The 19,973-nt window shown below is 43.9% G+C and overlaps 1 protein-coding gene across 1 annotated transcript in view; it reads right to left on the bottom strand.

Annotated features, from left to right (window-relative positions):
• Positions 1-11,282, bottom strand: part of MYO10 (myosin X) — a 163,271-nt gene extending 151,989 nt beyond the window's left edge. Inside the window, 2 exon segments of the mRNA XM_083866016.1 lie at positions 11,204-11,227; positions 11,229-11,282. Of these exon segments, the coding sequence (XP_083722142.1) occupies positions 11,204-11,227; positions 11,229-11,267 (63 nt within the window). The 5' untranslated portion in view covers positions 11,268-11,282.
• Between the last annotated feature and the right edge of the window lie 8,691 nt (positions 11,283-19,973).

Here is a 19,973-nt window from a genome sequence, read left to right as displayed (position 1 = left end):
TGGGCACTGGAACAGGCTCCCCAGGGAAGTGGTCACAGCATCAAGCCTGACACAGATCAAGCAGCATTTGGACAATGCTTTCAGACACATGGTGTGATTCTTGGGGTGTCTTGTGCAGGGCCAGGAGTTGGGTTTCAATGATTCTTGAGGGCCTGGTCTTCCAACTTAGGATATTCAATGATTCTATAATACCAATGACCCAACCAGCAAATACACACTCAAAACCTACAGCTAGGAAAACTCCAGCTGGTTAGAGGACAGCAATAGAAGATTATTCTAGAAATTTGAAGGGAACTACAAAGCAAAAAAACCCAAACCATTAATGCATGCATTTTAAGGTTGAGGAGCCATCCTGCTAAAGCATCTGCATCTGCTCAGACCCTGATGCTAGCTTCTCTCCCTCACGTCCCCAGGAGTCCCTGGGGCCATCCCAGCAGCAGTGTGACCCATGATCTGTTGCTGCAGGTGTCTGGTCCTTTGCTGCCTTAAGCCTTTCTCGTCCCTTCAATTTAGCCACTAATTTATGTGCAGCCGCTCTTCTTGCCTAACATCTACATGCAGAGTGTGGGAGGCATATCCCTGTGCTCTTGGACAGTCACAGCTCATATTGCCTACCAAAACCTCTGATGCCTTCCAGCAGGAAAAGAAAAAAAAAGTCCCAGGAAAACAGCAAAGCTTTTGTCGTCTCTCTGACTGCATAAAGCGACTGTGCACTTTTCAAATCAAATGCTTCCAAGCAATATAAAGAAGTGTTTCTGTAAGTGGGACACAAGTTCAAGAAATCAAAATTCAGAATTACAGTCTTTATTTGCCTGAGTCCAGAAGCACCTGGAACATAGTAACTGCTGAATCCCAGTCTGAAGGAAAAGGATTACATGACTCAGTGTTTTCCTTTTTCACTCAGTAAGGACTGCTAAGAACAAGCCACCAGCAAAGGATCACTGGATGCTCGTAAGAAACAGCACAGATTTCCATTCTGCTTTCTGTCCTCCTCCAGCTACTGATGGCATCTGCACCTTAACTGCATGGTACAAAGGCATCCTACCGACAAAGGTGTAACTATACAGTAAAAGTTTAATACAACTACTTCATCACATTGCAATTAAGTTTATTCATGGTCTTCTGTACAAAAGAAATCTGGGGTATTAACTACTGCACCAGAGTCCTAGTCATTTAGGGTACTGGATCACCAAGGCAAAATGATGGCAGAAATGGTGTGAAGGAACAGAAATTGGGAGTAGAGACTCTTCAAACTAACACAAAGCAGAGAATCAGATTTCTGCCTTAAGTGCTTGTGAAAACGCCAAAACCTCATCTATCATCTGTAAAAACGTCTCAAATTTGGTGTGCAAATTATTAGAAATGTTATTGCAAGAAGGGAAAAAAGGGGCTGCTGCACAAATTACATTTCTAGCATAGATTTGCTGCATATGTTTATTCCTTGAAATAGCTTATCAAGTATCACATGGCAGAATCCGACTGGAGTTTCAAGAACAAAGAGCTCACTTCATGGGACACTCCTGCTACACGGTCTGAAAGGCAGCAGGAAATGCCACCCTTCAAAGCCCTGCTGTAAATGCTGCTCTATTTTCTTCTGGGGAATATACTAATTGATTGGACACACCAAACAAACCTATTCATCGTACCCATCACCAGAAAGCTGTAATGAGGGGATAAACCCTAATCACAAACCCAGTCTATATTTAATAAGGGGAAGAGAGCCAAGAAGACGGCCAACAAAGCAAGAAGTCTAACCTATAGAAGGAGCATCTACTCCTTGTCCTGACGTGAACTCCAGTGTGACTCCTGACGTGACTTGTGTTCCGCCAGCTTGGCTCCTTTCTGAAGCAAATAAAAATATAACCTAACCAAGACACAAATCTGGGTTTGATCCACTAAAATGGTCAAGTAGAAATGATGTCCACTGGCTCTGTAATCAGATGAGTACATTAAACAAAAGGATTTGACTTCTCCTCAAGATAAACAACTTCATAAGAAAAACAATCCCATTCTCTTAACGAATATATTTAACTTAATCTGAGAAAACATTTTAATGTCACTCTAAACAACAGCAACTAAAATAAGAACAAATAATCCATTTCCGATAATGCTATAAACACCAATACCTTTTTAAAAACAAGGAATAAACTCTTCTTATCTCCTGTCCCCAAAGCCAGGGCCAGTTTGGCTGAATGCAAAAGAGAAGGCGTGAGAACCTTTCAGAGATATCCTGCACTTCTCTCAGCAAGATCCACAGGCAGCACACAACACCAAAACCACACAAGGCTTTGCCAGTAGCACTGCTTTCACAGTTCACAATCATTTCAAGAACTACAGAAATGTTTTCTCCAGATGCTGGGAAGTTCATCAAAAGGAGTTTTCTAAAGCCTTCTGAAAGAGAGAGAGGGCCAAGGGATTTGGGGTGTTAACTCTGATGACAACTTTCAGTAATATTCTGCTTTGTAATTCCAGCTGACAGCTGGTATTCAGGAACCCATGAGCCTCAGGTCTCTACCTGAGGTTGTCCTACAGGCACCACAATCAATCCCGACTTTGAAACCATGATAGCAGACTTGGGCGGCAGGGTGTCATTCTGTCAGCATTACCATGCCAAGAGGTTAAGAACAGGGATCACAATGCAGAAGACCCTCAATATTTTAATGACAACCCCAGTATAGAGCCAGATGTGCCATGACAAAATGCCCTCGGGTAAACCTACTCAGAGTGGGAATATAGTTTTGCCCCCCAGGGGGAAAAGCAACAACCAAACATTTCCCTCTGCTAAGGCGTCCTTACAGCAATGCCCTTAAGGGCATTCTCCAAAACAAAAGAGACTTTTATTAACACACTCTTGTACCACTGACCTGTAATAAAGGATTATGAATAGTTTCCCAAGAATATATAGGAAAAGGCAATACTAATACATCAAAGGGCAGTAAATCTTTTATTTCCTGAGTCCTCCAACAGAGCCCTTCACCCTGTGCGTGACACCAGCCAGGATCCTGTGTGAAGGAACAGCTTGGCCCCTGAAATCTGCTGCTGAGCTACCTTCTCTTTCTTCCTCCTTCCCTCATTTGGAACAAACCAGAACCAAACCCACTGAAAATGTCATAGAAACATTTAATCCATCTAAGAGAAGGATTTAAAAGAACATTGATTTATTGAACCTTAGGTTAATATTAAGTCGAAAGCCTAGCAAGGCTTGCTGCAAGATGAAGACAACATACTCACAAAAAAAAGGTCTGATACCACAAACCAGGCAACATGCCCCACTGAAACAATTAATACATACAATGATTAATAATGTATACAATGCATGGATCTGCTATAATGGATTAACATACAAATACAGGAAGCCTAAAAAACTCAAAAGTCTGGCAGGACACTGGATTGTACAGGAGTAAAGTCTATCCTCTAGAAAGTTTTCCTGCAGTATGCCATTAATGCTAGAAGGAGTAAAAGGTAATACATTGACTCCCATATTTAGGCTCTGCTCCAATATGCTTACATTTACCCACAGGGGATAGGGTCACTGAAACACATAACAAATCTGCTTAAGGTGTATTGCATCTGAATTTTCAATGCAAGTTTAGCAAACCATACAAGTGACCAGTTCCTTTCACTTTTGAAGACTTCCTTCCATACATCAGGGTAAACTGCAGAGTTTTCCTCAAAGCCTTAGAAGGGCTGAACTGTGCCTTGTTTTTTTTTCCAGTTACTGACTGTGGCTACCCTTTAGTGAAAAAATACCTAAGCACAATTGCACACTAGGAGAAACTACAAGACCTCATACAGAAATTTCATGTTAAACCCCTCTACAGAAGAGCCTACAGAAAATAGAAATGTTAACTTTGGCCAGCAAAACGGAACACACCCCAATTTCTGCCACGCTTTCAATGTGAACCAAAATTGTGTCTGTTCCTAGTAACCTATTCAACAAAAAAAACCCCATATATTATTAAGTTACTCCAACATCACTCATGGTTGCAATTTCAATGAAAAAAAAAAAAACTCAACACCCTAAACTTTATACCAAATAAGAAGGCTTTCAGAGGCTGGACTGAAAAAAGGTCACTTGGTCCAAAGGAAAACAGCAGCTAAATAGAGAGCAAGTATTTACATTTATGAGTAAAACAAACACAGCTATGACGCCTTTACAGCTGAATCAACTCAGCAGCCTTCCTCAGTCAGTCACTGGTCTGCAATGCGAAAGTGTCCATCCAGTCACAATGCTCACAGAACAAGATCTTCCAGAAAAGCTGCCAGACATCCCTACATTGGCTGTCCTGGCTCAGGATATCAGGAACAAGCATAAATGATATTTGAACCTACCTGAGATGACAATATTAATCACCAGCTCTGCAGAAATGAGTCTAGAAGTGGACAGTATACTCTCCCCCAACATCCCCCTTCTTCTTACAGGAGCATTTAGAAATGCAAGCAATCTTTACTCATTTCTTCTCTCCTAATGAATATTTCCCAGTATATTTCCCCAATATAATGCTCATATTTTCCACATAGCAAAGCTGTAGTTTCTTCTTCAGCATGGATATAGTTAATTTCATAAAGCAGATCTGGAGCATAGTCAATATCAGTTCCCATTACGAATCCAAACTTTGAAAAGTTCTGCTTTTATAGGAATGGAGTGTTTGAGCTACTTAACAGACTTCTTAAGAAAAGGATAATCCACTTAACCTTTCTTCATCAGAGGGCTGTCCAGAACAAAGTTGCATTACAGAAAACATGGCCAATAGATAATGCTCATATTTCAGACATAGGACATCTTAAAAAATCCTAAATAATTAGAGGGAAAAAGAAAAAAAAAAGCCACCATTCAAAACTTGAACCAATAATACCTAAACCCAGTAATTTACCATTAGCTATGGTCCCAACACCAAATCATCCTCATTTATATCTCACTAATGGTTTAAAATGTCACATAATGATAAATACCAGGAAAAACCATGAGAAACAAGAATGTCTGAGTCATGACCCTCTGATAAAAGCCTGAAATCATAATCAATCTAGCAGATTTTGAGGTCACATCCCAAAACTTGTAAAGTTGTCACAATTAGTGACTTAAGGCTTATAATTTTTTTTTTTTTTTTTTTTTTTTTTTTTTTTTTTTTTTTTTGCCCCTTCAGCAAAAGTCTTAATTCAGAGTGACTTCTACCTCCTGCTCTTCTACCCCTACTCCACCCAAAACTATGTTCCTGCCACTGACCACATCTGGAGACGGTGATTCACTAAGGAAAAATACTGGCCCTGAAGCCAAAAAGGTTGGTGAGATCAAACTACCCAGAGGACACGCTTCCCTTCAGAGCTGCCACTGCACTGCAGTCAACACACCGGATGCTCCAAGGGTGGAGCTGCTGCTTCTGCTCTTGGCTGGAGACTGCTGCACCTTCCACTGGGTCTGCATCCATCCAAGAGACACAAAAAGGTATCTGTCTAGCTAGAATTTTTTTTGAAAGTACCACCAATATTAGCAATCCATACTGAAAGATAAAAAAGAGGTACATTATTCACTCGCTAGGGGTTGGTTAGCACAGTGACACTGTCTACAGATAGTCACACATATGCTCCAGCACACAGAGCCAGGGACCTACCAGTTTTTCTTCAGCTATTTTCTAAAGTCAAAAAACAGATTCATGAGACTTTATTGGTCTTACCATGCTGAAAACAAAGACTCAGCTGAAATCACCAGAGTAGAAGCCCACTGTGGTACAACCATGCATAATTACTGATAAGGGGACCCAGATTTTTCCCTCTGTCTGTTGAGGCACACTGGGGCAACAAGAGCACTAAAAGGTTGCAAGGTTTCTCAGGTTACTCATTGGACAAGTGCACTAAACTCATCACACGAGACTGAAAGCTCAAGCTACCCCTCCTTTTTGCTTCCGTCTCTCTCCTAAAGTGGTCCTCTCCTGCCGTCACAGAATCAGGGGAAAAAATGTGGAAAGTTTCTGATAAAAGCCTGTGCCACTTGGCCTCAAAAATAACTTGGGACTAGCCATGCTTTTTACTATTCTCTTTTAGCAGCCAGCAGGCTGTGTGACAGCTCTGAAACAAAAAAAAACCAAAAAACTTAAGAGGTTCGCAACCGTTGATATCACCCATACACAGTAGTAGCCAAATGAAAGCATGTATAAAGAATAGCATCTTGTTAGAGCAAAATAGCTTACACACAACGTGCTAACACAAACCTTCAATTAGGGAAAATACAAAAAAAAAAAAGGTTAACATTTCAGTGAGGTGTCACCAGAACGTAAAAAAAGCTCCAGACTCAGAAGCAGCCAAGTCTTCTGTAATAGTAGGTTTCACAACTTTTCTTTGGTTGGAGACTGACTGAACATACCAAAAAAACCACAGGCAGACCCTGCAGAATTTAAAGCCTCTATTGCCAACTTCAGAACTTATGTATTTTGCAGCTTTAAGAGAATTCTTGTGTCATTTTACAATATGTGCAGTGCCAGGAGGGTTGCTAGGCTCCAGCCCAGCGACGACAATGTTTCAGTTGCACAAATCTGTCTTATGAAAGGCACATGTGAATTATCTGTGGTGGGCAGTAACCATTACATGATACTGATGAGCTGAATGTGATTTCCAGCTTGGAGAAATAAACCCGAAAAAAACTTTATCTTTCTGACTTGATAAGGTAGTGCTAAGCCCCATTGAAAAACCTTCTATCCAAATCACAGTGCTCTATAATTAACCTAAAAATAACTGTAGACAAAACAACCATCAGCTTTCAAAAAAACCTAAATATGAGAAGTCACAGCTCAGAAACTTCAGAGAATGCAGCCAATGTCAACAGCCAAAAGAGCCACTGTTTCTGCTGGGCATGGCTTTGGCACTCAGGTCTCCAGAAACACTTTTAATGCTATCACTCATGGGATGATGATTTTGCCCCACCAGTCTAAAGGACAACTTTGCTGGTGTAAGCTACACAGCTTACACCAACACCAACTGGAACATCAGATCCATGCTTATGTTATCATCAAAACACTTGTAAATGAAAACTGGGGAGACTTCATAGGTCATCCCAAATGCATACACTGTGCTGCACAGCACAGCCAAGAATCCATGTATATCAATGCAAGTATTTATTTGCATCACAGGTTTTCTCTTTAGGTGCATAACCTTGGTGGCGCCAAGGCCACCTGCCTGCAGGAGATGATGAACCCCTCAAAGGACTCAGTGCTGTGAGGGTGTGATCTGCCAAACGTTGCAACAAGGGAGCGCCAAGGAAAAGTTTGCTGCAAACTGCGGAACTGAATTAAGAGTTTCCATGTTCAAACAGATACCTCCTCCAACAGCTTCCTGAAGCTCATTTTTTGTCCCACATCCTTCCCACAGACGGAGGTTCAACACTTGCTCCCTCAGAACACATGCTGGGAGCCCTCTCCTTAAAACAGGGTACACAGACATGTGCAACTGTGGACAACAGAAATGAAGGAAACCATTTTGAACTCCGGGTACCAGTGGTAATGCTACAAATAAAAGCATGGTAGACACAGAGTATCTGCTGTGCCTCAAAGGACACAGGGGAGGGTACCCTGCAGTTCAAATAAACTCCTGTGCGGTGTTGGAGGACCTCTGTGGTGGTGATGCTTTTATAGTGATCTCCTCCAACATCATTTACCCAGACATGCTGCACAGAAGGTAGGACTCACAGTTGTTCTCCTCCCTTCTCCTCAGTTTCCATAGTTGCAAGGGTGGGAGGAATCCTTTCAGGTTGGCACCAGCTAAATCCCTGCAGCCACTGCTATGCACACCGTGCTGCAAGTTAATTCCCCAGGAGCCGAGCACCAGCTTGGAGGGCAGGTTTGGACAAGATGACCTACAGAAGTTTCTCCCAGCCTCAAGCCCTTTCTGATCTCTGCTAGATGAGCAAATACCACACTTCTTCTGTGACAAGGACAGCAGGTTCAGTGCAACATCCCGTACATATTGGTCAAGTGACTCCCATGTAAAAGGAAGAAGATAAACCTGACTTCTGCATCCTCTTCACCTGCTGCCCTGATAAGCCCTGCTTGGGAACTTTAGATGCTGAAGGCGCAGTTTGAGCTCCCCTCTCCTTGTCTTCTGCCTCATCTGGAAATTACTTTCTTCCTTCCCTCATGGCATACATCTCCTTTTAGCAGGGATGCATTCTCACTGGAAAAAAGTCTGACCTCAGCTACCACAGGAGTCTGTTCCCTTGAGAGCACTCTGGCTGTTGGTAAAACATATGGGAACAATTTTTTCAGGCTGTTTTAAGCAACCCAGCCAAATGCCTGTATTGCACATACCCATACAGGATTTCTACAGGTTTTAATATTTTATATAAGCAAATATGACTACGAAAACAAACCAAAAAAATTAAAATTCTACCTCCAACTTTCCTGCAAAGACTATAAGGTAGCATAGACCAATCAACAGCCTTTAAAAAAGTCTCAGAAAACACTATTCCTCTGTATTTAGAATGCAACTTTGTAATTACATTAATACCTTGCAGCAATTAAAGCATGTTGGGGAGTAAGTTACAGGACAAACTTTTCTAGCCTAATTCTTCACTCAGAGCCAAGGGGTTTTTTTTTAAATTGGTTCTGCTAGAAAATTGGGACAGGGATGGAAATCAAGGCTTCCCAGGAGACAAGTACAACCACTTGTTGTCCTTTAACAACAAAAGCTAAGAATACTAAGAAATAGTAAAGAAAGGAAACTGGGCAGCAAGATGGAGAAGTCAAAGAGCTGCTAAGTCACATATGGCAGAGCCAGATGATTGGCAGGAGCCTGGCATTATCCCACACCTCACTTAAGGCAGCAAGTCCCAACAGGAGTACCTCCCATCTGATGTACCTCCTGGTCTCCAGAGGTGTCTCATTCAGTTGCCTCATTTTGTTCCAGTAAGCATCACTTGAGGCATGTTATATTTTGCATTTATCCATGGAAAAATATGGGAGAAATAATATTGCAGAAGTTTGGGTTTTCTCCTATTTAACAGCTTGAAGTTGTACACTATTTTAGGCAACAGCCAGACTGAGGGCACTTCTGCCTCCAGTGTGATGAACAGGAACTTCTTGGTAATGCTGAGGAATGACCCCTCTGAAGTGGCAGTATTTACCCTTGCCACTATCAGCTTTTCTCCCAAAATATAATCATACCAGCAGGCTTACATCACTGACAGGGAAGAGCAGAGCACACTGGGCTTTTCACCTGTGCCTTTCATCCAGCTTCCTCCTTCTTCCTCACACTATAACTTATTTTAACGAGAACAGTAATTCCCTTAGATAAGTCAGCAAATATTTTTGTAAAGAGCAGCTGCAGGATGTCTGCCTCGCACAAATTAAATTACCTAGTGGCTCAATCCAGTGCCTTCAACAGACATTCTTCTGTGGTAGCTGGGTCAGACTCAGTGCATTTCTGCTATTGTGCCTCATGCTCCCTATTTTCCATTTACATATGCTCTGCTCCAAAGTGAGGGAAGGAAAATGTTTATACTTGTGGGTGGGACTTTGGATGCAGATTAAAGTCAAGGTGCTATATTTACTGATCTTTTAAAGTAATATCAACATGTTGAAAGAGAGTCAAAGTTCTTAAGAAAGATCAAAGTCCGCATGAGGCAACCACAAATTAACATAAATATATGCTGAAATGCTAACACAGACTGGCAAAATTTACTTGTATTTTCCCTGAAGCAAGTAATTTTGCCTAATAGAAGAGTCAAAACCATGAAAACTCTTCTTCACCTTTATGTAGGGCACACTGCAGTACTTTGTGTTGGGGCGAATGACTCTTCAGACTAATTTTGCAAGGCTGGGTTAATACTACCACATTGCTCATGGCTTACAAGCTTTTGAAAGGTGAGGGCTACATCCTCTAAAGGAAAAAAAAAAAAAAAAAGCAGTATTACTACTTAACTCAGACTTCATCAAAGTTAATCCTGCACTTCTTCCTTCTTATTGCACTTGACAGAACTTTTGTTGTCTGACAAATGAAAAGGCAACAAGCAATAAAGCATATGACCTTCTTTTATTTGACTAATTACTATTTCGGTAAACAGATCACCTATTCTTCTTGTGGAAGCATCAACAGCAGCACCAAGAACACGAGGGACGTTGTTTCACGAGGGCAAAGGACAGTTTTGCAGATTAATCACAGCCCTGTGAAACAGATGCTTGGCCTGTATTTACAACCCTGACAGTGCAGTGCTTCGGCAAGAGGTGCAATTAAAGCAAGTGTGCAGGCAGGCAACAGAAGTCACAACCCAGTCACGGACTTTGCCAGAAAACTACAGGCACAACACACACACAGAGAAGTCATCGATCCTGCACACTTCAGGTTCACAAGGCTGTGTCGACACCAGGCGGGATAAACTGATCCAGTAAAATATTGTTTGCAGAATTCAGCTAGCTTGGACCACAAGAGGACCCAGGTTCTGAATTTTATCAAATATCCTGAGTCAGCAGCAACGCATCTTTGATTTGGTTTCCTCACTCGACACACTGAAGTTGTCAAGATCCACAAGACCACGGTAAAGCTCAAACGACTTGCAGAACTTCAGCTCCCTCCTTCGCATTTTGTACAGAAGATTTCGCCTGTATCTAACAGCACACCCTCAATACACAGACCTCTAAAAAGGGTGCCCAGCGGCATCCCTGCCACCCAAACTCCACCGTCCGCAGCCTCTCGTGCCGGGCAAGGCGGACAAAGCGCGCTCCCGGCTTCCACACAGGGAACCCCGAGGAGGGATCCCCGCTCCCACCCGGGCAGGTTTCAGAGGCAGCAGGAATTGGGGCAGGGTCCGCGCCGGCGCTCCCGGTGCCCGCGGGGCCGGGGGCAGAGCCGGAGCCTCCATCCATCCATCCATCCATCCATCCATCCATCCATCCATCCATCCATCCATCCATCCCCAGCTCCGATGAGCCCCAGCGCCGCCCGGGTGCGGACAGCCCGCGGCAGCTCCGCTCGGCTCCGCGCCTCCGAGTCCCGCCCGGCCACAGAGGTCGGGAATTGGGGGCGCAGCTCCCTCCCTCCCTCGCTCCCTCCCTGTCCGCCTGCCTCCCGCTCCTGTGAACACTCTGCAAAACTCCAGGGAACGAACACTTTCGGTGAGCTTCCCGCTGCTTTGCCGCCGGTATCCTGCCCCACAAAAGCGACCCCGCGTTGGAGAAGGAGGAGGAGGAGGAGGAGGAGGATCCCACCGGCCCGCGCTCACCTCGGCCAAGAAGTTCTCCATGGTGGCCCCTGGCCCGCAGCGCCGGGCACCAGCCGCGCACCATGTGCCGACCTCCTCCGGCCCGGCCCGGCTCGGCTCGGCTCGGCCCGGCTCGGTTCGACTCGCCCCCCGAGCCGCCTCAGCGGCCGCGCCGCTCCATGGCCCCGCACGCCGGCCCGGCCCGCAGCCTTTGTCCGCCGCCCTCCGCGGCGCTGGGCCGGGCGGTCCGGCAGTGCAGAGCCCCGCGGGGAGCCGGGGCGGGGGACGCGGGGGAGGAGGAGCAGGCGGAGCAGGAGCACAAGGAAAGCTCCCGCCGCCGCACGCTCCTGCCCGGGGCCGGCCCGTCCCGTCCAGGCGGGGCAGGGGCAGAGGCGGGGCCGCCCCGCTCCCCGCTCCCCCTCCAGAGCCGCGCCCCCGCCCCGCCCCGCCCCGCCCCGGCCCAGCCCGTGCTGCCCCCGGTACGTCTTCCCGGGGCTCCTGGGGACGCGTGTCCGGCTGCTCGGGGCGCGGAAACCCGCGGTGGATGCGGAGTGACGGAGCGCGGCTCGCTTGTGTCCCGAGCCCGGCAGCAGAGCCGTGCAAAGCTCCCCATCCCGCCAGAGGTGCTGCCCCAGGGGGCTGAACAATACCTACCTGCAGGGCTCTGCTGCGGCGAGCAGCCCTTAGGTAAATGTGCAGCGAACTTGTGTACGAGCTCTCCTCAGCCTTATCCGTGTTCTTTGCTAAACGCATCTCGCAGCGGCCACTCGCTGAGACATCACTACAAATGAAAAAAGCCCTCCTATACATAGTTTTCCAGTCCTTTACGTTCCTGCAAAGCAGATTTAAAGTGTTCAGGTTTTGGAGGCATATCTCGTTCATAACTTTGCACTGACCCTGTATTAACTAACAGCCCAAGAAACGCAGCAAAGGAGAATCAAATCTTGCAGATACTGGCCTATCTCTTTCACGTTGCAGAAAGAAATGTACCAAAAAATGTTATAGCCAAAAAGAAAGCAAATACAGTATTCTGCTTTTCTGTCACAGGCAGAACCCTAATATAGGTTTGGGAGTTTGAGCAGAGATGTGGGAGACCAGCCCTTGATGGCAGAAATAATCATGAGTCTGCAACTCTCATTTTTTATGGCGTCATGGCCAACACATGCAACATGAGCACCACTAAAAAAAGCAAGTTTAAGAATACATGCATTACACAAAGAAAAACTTTCTCATTTCACCTTTGTGTCAAAAACCAAAAATTACCTGAGTAAGGAGGAGAGCAGGTAAATGATGTTTGGCTTTGAGATAGGTCATGTCCAAAATGGGATTGTGCTGGTCTTGGAGATGCACATAGTGACATCCATGAAAACTGATGTGCCGTCAAGGTTAGCCCTGGGACAAACCAACACAAGGGATTTTTTCTGCCAAACATGTACCTATTAGAGCCTACGTGGGGGCTGTGGCTGCCTGTCCCATTGCACAGAAACAAGGTGGGCGGAAGTTTTCAGGCAGGGAGCAACTGCCTTGGACATGGGCAGCTCCTAAAGACCAGCAGCTCTCCCCAGCTTACCTTCCCATGGCCAGTGACAGTGGCTTCTGGCAGAAAAAGCAGAAATGCTTCCCAGCTTGCTGGCAGCACAGCACAGAGCCCCTTGGGCAGCATCCCTGTTGCAACTTGCCAAGCCCAGCTGGGAGACATCCTGCTGGACACCCTGCAGCATCCTGGGGGCTGCTGGAGGTTCACTTCTCTTGTCCCCCCCGCCCCCAATCTCTACTCCTAGGTAAACAGGTTTTACCTTCCTGTGATTGTTCTGAAAGTCAAGATTTGCAAAGGATTTCACCTGAATTCACCTGTCTACATGGTATCAGCTCACACCAGTTAGAATCTACAGCAAAATAATGATTTAGGCTAAGGTATAAATTCCAATGTGGGAGCTCTGTAACTATTCCAAACTACTGCACTTCCAAAGTTACTCCAGGGAAACAGGGTTTTTTTCCACAGTCACTGTGCCAGAAAGCTTCCCCTCACATACAAGCCTTAGTTTGGCAAGGGCTGAATCAGATTGGAAGTATTTGCTAAATTATTTTAACTTCTGATTGAATACTTTGTTTGACACCATGTTATTGGAATGTAGCACACACGTCTGGCTACTGCATTGTACTCAGGTCTGTGAAATACAACTGGTGTAGGAATTTGTGAAAACTGTGAACGACTCATCCCATAAAAATGGTCTGTGTTTTTTTAAATGAGAATTTCAGTAAATTACAAGAAAACATTACCAATAGAATAGGAACAGTTTTATGCAGCCTAAAAATACATTGCCGAAAGAATGAGTATTCTCTTGTGGTGGGGAAGCATTGCAAAAGAGTTGTTAAACTCCTAAGACTTTGTTAAGATGTAGAACGACTGAAAAGTTACAGAAAGGATCTAGGAAAAGGAGTTTGGGGAGCAAAAAGGAACAGTCACTCCAACAAGCTTCTTCATTTTCTCCTTCTATATCTTTTTTGTGTCAGTTCTGCTCACAGTTTGTAAGCACTAGCGTCTGTGTTTCATGGGAAAGGGGGTTTGAAACATGGTGTTTCCTTTTCCCTCTCTGAAAATGACCCCAAACTAATCTCTTACTCATTTTATGCAATTGTTTTGGAATTTGGAAAACCCCACAGACACAGTGTACAAAGCTCCATGAACATCTGGAGACTTGGCCAGTTCTGCACAGCTCCAATTTTCTTTTAATCGGTAGAAATTCCTTCACTGATTTTGTGCCTAAGGTAAATTATGTCCTTTTGAAGCTGCTCACATGCATGTTGGCTCAGATTTCAGCTCGAGTGAGGACCAGGAATGGACCAAAAGCTCAGTTCCACCTCCCTGATGAGACACCTCAGAGGCTGTGAAGATCTTACCCCCTTGTGCAGGTGGTTGGTGTGAAGTGTCTGGTCCTTGGGCCTCTTTCATTGCTCCAGCCTCTCTCTTGCTCCATGCAGCACAGCTTTGGCATTTGCTAGGTTGGCTTTGCTCTCAGCTGCTCTGTTAGGGTGTTTTAGTATCCCTCAGTTACATTTGCTGCATTACATGGGCCCGGACTCATCTTCACCCAGTCTTTCTGACCTTTTTCCCCTCCCCCAGCAGTTGCTAAAATCCGTATTTGACCAAAATGTCTGACAAAAACAGATATCTCTTCCTTCCTGAGATCTCAAAGTATTCTTAGTAGCTGGAGCTTTTGTAAGACTCTGGGCTTATAAAACAGATTTAAATTGCTCCTGTCTCTATCAACAGCTCTATCCCATTGCATGCGGATTTTTATTTCTGCTCCAGAGGCAAAACCAACTTGCCAACTAAAGCCCAGTTATCTATAAATCATATGCTTCACCTGACCTGTGTTTCTTCACAGGGACCACAGACCAGATTTTTCAGGCCTTCTTAAAAGATTTATTGCATATATTACGAAGTTTGTAGACATGATTACATCTCAACAAACAGTTAACTCATTCAGTACTTTGAGAACACTTAGTCAAATTCTAGATGTCCCTTTTTAAAAGTAACTTTTTCCTCAATTTTCATCCATGAAAATTGTCAGGGCCGCATGAGGTTTGGTGGGTCCTGGGGCTGAGAAAGTTGGGGGCACCTTGGGTGGGTGATGGCAGAGCCTGGCATTCAGGGCCCATCCCTCCACCCAGCCAAGGGCACTGGGTCATGGGGAGCCCTTGGGAGTGGGCAGGGACGTCAGGACTGGCAGTGCCCTCAGGGTTGTAAAAGTAAATGTATTTGAAACCAAACAAATTGGTATGTAGCAAGTCCTTGTCTTGTCCATGGTGGTGGTTTCTGTGCATTTCACACATCCTGCTCTCTTTTCAATAAGCAAAGACTGATTCTGTTTCCCAAACCTTAACACAAGATCTGTGGGGGACATCTTTATGCTAAAAGCTTTATATTCAATGAGTTTTTTTAAAGGCTGATGAATTTTCATTGCACGTACATGATGCTTTGCTCTTTCTTAACTTATCTTATTTAGTTGCCATTTTTCCACAGTGGCATGAGTGAATGTAGTGATTTTAGCTTTTGCATGCCTGACAGGTTTATTGCACAAAAGCTTTTTCACCCTCTGGAAGAGTTTTCTTTTCCGTACTAATGGCACTGAAGTAGGTTATCTGCCTTACCCACAGCACGACTGTCCCTTCTGTAAGGCACGTGGATTGATTTCAGTCAAATAATTAAATTATATATTCAGTTAATTCAATCTTATTGATTAAAAGGAGCCTAAATTAGCATTCTCTTCTCACCAAAATGAGGCAGTGTGTTTCTTTGTTCATGGCTCAAGGCCTCATTTCATCCAGTATTATCTGTAAAATCTGCTCTCAGATTGTTCCCCTTGGTGTCTTTGTCCACAGCACACATAATTTTTGAGCGGCCTTGCTTAAGGTCTATAATCCTGATGAGAATTTTTGTTTCTTTAAACTTACTCCAAAAGAAGAGTTTTACCACCACTCTGGGGCTACTATTGCACTTGTTAGCTCCTGTCAGGTTTTAGCTAACCAGCTTTTTGTAGACAAGATGTTGGCCATTGACAAATGGTTCTGTAATGTATGACCGTGTACAGGCGAATTGCTGGCACAGACCACAATTTTCTACCACCAGTTTTGATGAATGTCCATTTCTTATTTGGGATGTACAGATCCAAAACTGTTACTGTGGAGCTGGATTGCCATATGACAGCACATTTAGCATTACCAGCTTAGGGTCTGGTGAAGGCCATTAAGTATGTGTGGTTATACTCAGTTTCTGAGCAGAACCTCCATCTGGGAGATTCTAAATTTTAATTTCCACGTAAGAAAATGTTCTCTATTACAAGATTTCAATATATGGTTTCATGGACTCCAGACTTTTTTTTCCCAATGTCACAGAGCCACGTCCTCATTCAACATCTGGCAGCACACATATGAAGACAGACAGCTGTCTAACTCTGCATGTTTTTACCCATTTTCTGCATTCTACTCAGCCCCTTTGCAGAGCCTTTCTCTTCAGGGCTTACAATGCTTTGTCTGCCTCTTCCCTCCATCCTTTGTATCATGAAGTGACCTGCTTTCTTCTGAGCCCCTCAGGCAGCACCACTGCTCGTGGTGGCAACCTATTGCCTTTGTGCAGCTCAGTCCTGGTGTTCTGAGCTTCATTGACCCTTTCTCTCATTTAAGATTGCTGCTGCACTTACTTGTCACCAGCATCTTTTAATCCAGTTGATATTCTCTTGCAATCTCACTTGCAACCTGTTCATTTAAGTTCTGCTTATCAGCTTGGAATATAGTTTTTGCAGAAGATGCCAACAAAGAGAGAGAGCTGTATTGTACAAGAGCGTTGGTTTGTCACATAAAGATACCCATTGGAAGAAAAACAGTGAAGTGACAGACAAAAACTATGAAAAAGCTTGGAATCAGTTAAGGGATAAAGGCAGCAGTAAAACATAAGAAAAAACATAAAAAGAAATTAAAGCTTTTCTCATTGTCTGAATCAGGTTGTGAACACATTTTCCTTGCTTTCACCGACGATGCCTGTATGGAGACAAGTGTGTGAAGGTAACTTGTAGTTGCAAAACCTGAAGTCACAGTTTATGACATGTTCATTTATCAGGTAGTCAGACCCATCCAAAACATCTCAGCACCTTTCTGCAGGTCACTGCCCACAGAGCAGGGCCCAAAGGGGAGCCCATGAGGGCATGTTTTGCTGCCTCAGTGCCACGTAAGCCAGGTTAGTTCAAAACACTTCCCCTAGCAGTTTAAACTAGGTCATCCTTGTTCTGCTGAGGCAAACAAGCAACACCCACACTTTCCTTGCCACTGGAAGGAAAAATCTTCATAAAAGGGCATCAAAGCCCAGCAAGGGCCAATCATCCCTTAAGCAATTGGCGCTGTTCAGCCAGCAAATATCAATCAAAGGCTGCCTTCTCACTTGTGGTGTCAGGTCAGTTTAAACCATGCCCATACTCTCCCCACTATTTATTACTTCCTCAGCTGTGAAGGGTAAGCCTACCTGAGTGCTGTAGCTTGGCACCTTACAAATTATTTGCCAGGTATCCTCCACTTCTCATGCTTGGATTCCTGTTGGGGAGCAGTTCCAGAGTATTCCAACTGCGTGCCCTCTGTGGAAAATTAAGCCAAAAGATATGCTCCAGAAACAGTCTTGGTAAAAAGGGATCAGGATATAGGGTCAGATTAGTGCTTGTCTGAAATGCAGCCTCTGAAGTGCACCTAGGATGGGTGATGGGCCCTCAGCACAATATTTCACTCTACAGATGTGCTCTTATTTTCCTGCACGCCTTAATAGTGTAGCATAGTGTCGGAGAAGGGAGACGCGGACACCATATGGTCATCAGCAGAACTCAGTTTATTTAAGTACAATCTTGAGTTATATACTTTGCTTAATTAACTCATACATATTGCAAAAGCTAAGCTCCTAATTGGTAGTGACTATACAATAGTTTATTTCATGTTATATCAGCATATTGCAACAGTTTGTATCACCTTGTAGCATTTAACTCCTCTTTCTCATGATCTCAGTTCCTCTCCCTCATCCTCATGCTGGCCTTGTTCTAGCTTCTAGTTCTGAGAGCCATTGTGTCTTTTCTGAAAGCTATTGTGTCCTTTATCTTCTTTCCCATTTCTCAGCCAGCTTCTCAACCTCTCCACAATTCCCCCTTTTTCTTTTAAGAATTACTAGCATTAAAGACTGACTACACATAGAATGATAATTAAAATCATAAACAAAAATCATAGCTCATCATTGGTTATCAGCTATTATCATCATAGGCACTGTTGGAAGCCAAACTTTTACATTTTTGTGGTTAACACATAACTGTCTGTTCCACTCACATTGCAAGAGTTCTCAAATTCAGTTCGGAAGTTTCCTGATCACCGACCTGCAGATTACAGGAGACGAGTTCTGAGCTCTTGGAACTCGTCCGTCCGAGGTGAATTTGCAAACAGCTGCCGTCTCAGCATCTTGTTCTTAGGCTTACCTTAAACTTACATCGCTATTAAATCTATTCGACTGTGGCCTTTTCCTTTTAACCACTCCTCAATCAAATCTTCCATATTTTTCCCATTTTCTTTTTGTGCCAACAGTGTGTTATGCCACATTTTAGTCATTGTCTGTTTCATCACTTGTTGTATACACGAACAAAAACATGGAATACAAACAACTAGCATTATAAGCACAGCTAAACACAACAGTCCAATTAAAATAAAAGCATGCATCTGCTTTGATTGAACCCAATATTTCCAACTCTTGGGGCTCCAATCCAGCTCCTGGGAAGTAAGGGACCACTTGATCCCACCGATTAGTATAGTTACGTGGTTGTGAAGAAGGGCACGACAAAGGCTGCAAATTGGGACATGGCCATTCCTCCAAAGGCACTCCCACCAAACAAGTAGAGAAGGGATTACCTGGAGAACTTAAAGATAAACAAATTGCATCCTGACCTGTTTGATTTGCCAAAGTTACCCATACATTTTGTTTTGGCTGTGGAGGAACATAAAAACAATAACCTATGCAGATATAACCAAATACTCCCAATAACTCCAAAGGTGTCATCATTTTTTCTTATAATGTTTCCCAATAGATAATCGTCTCAAATTATCAATCTGATTTTGTAATACTTGCTCCGGGTCTTGGCCTTGTCTGATAGGCCCAATCCACCTTGCATCCTTCAGTGGTACTTTACTACAACATTTTGCTTTTACAATATGAGAATTTGTCAATATGTGTCGCTTCCAAAGCAAAAACCTAAATTCCCATCTCATCCATGCTAAGATTATTTGTTCAGGGGAATCATAAACCTCTTGCCAGCGGTCTATTGATATCCCAGATTCCCTTTCAAAAGCGTCAGCCCAATCTCTTCGTCTCAGGACTTCCGATAGACATCTACGACACAGCAATTCAACAATAAGCAATTGATTAGTCCAAAATAGCCTATTACATAAACCACATTTAAAAGCTATCCATGCACTACATAAACGATTATTGCATGCTGCACAAGCCTGTTGATTCCAACAACAAAATTGCTGTGCTGCTGCTTGGAACCAACTTAACCAGTCCAGAGGAGGATTCAGTAAGGCTGATTGCGCGTCTTTATCTGACGTCGCCAAGATGTCCAAATATGGTCGCAAGACAAGCGTCAGCTTCTGTTGAATCCTGTTCTGATCCTCTAGAGATAGACGTCTCCACAGGTTGTACATTTAGGGCTGGTTTGATCCACTTAGCTGGAACCCACAGTGTACCTGCTGGAGTAAGCACACAAACATAACCTCTTCCCCAATATATGACTTCTGCAGGACCAGACCATAAACCTGTCTTTGGATCTTTATAATGGACCCACACAGAACATTGTTTCTGTTTCTTGTCAGGTGCTTCAAAATGTTGTATTGCAGGTGGTTCTTGGCCCTCTCCAAATACACATAAGTAATTTAAAACATAAAGCACCTTAGAAAGTCTCTCTTGTGGATCTGCTATCCCTTTGTGTTTTGCTAAGTATTGTTTCAATGTACCATTGGCACGCTCTACAATCGCTTGTCCTGTGGGAGAGTGAGGAATACCTGTGATGTGCTTAATTCCCCAATCTTCTAGAAATCGCCCTATTTTCCTGCTAACATATGCAGGTCCATTGTCTGTCTTGATTTCCTTGGGCAATCCCATAACAGCAAAACAGCTTGTTAAATGTCTAATCACATGTATTGCTTTTTCCCCAGCTTGTGCAGTTGCCCAAATAAATTTACTATATGTATCAATAGTGACATGTACATATTT

The sequence above is a fragment of the Zosterops lateralis genome, assembly GCF_965231275.1.
Source record: "Zosterops lateralis genome assembly, chromosome: 1".
NCBI lineage: Eukaryota > Metazoa > Chordata > Aves > Passeriformes > Zosteropidae > Zosterops > Zosterops lateralis.
Note: the sequence above shows the minus strand (reverse complement) of the source record. Positions and strands in the feature narration are given on the sequence as shown.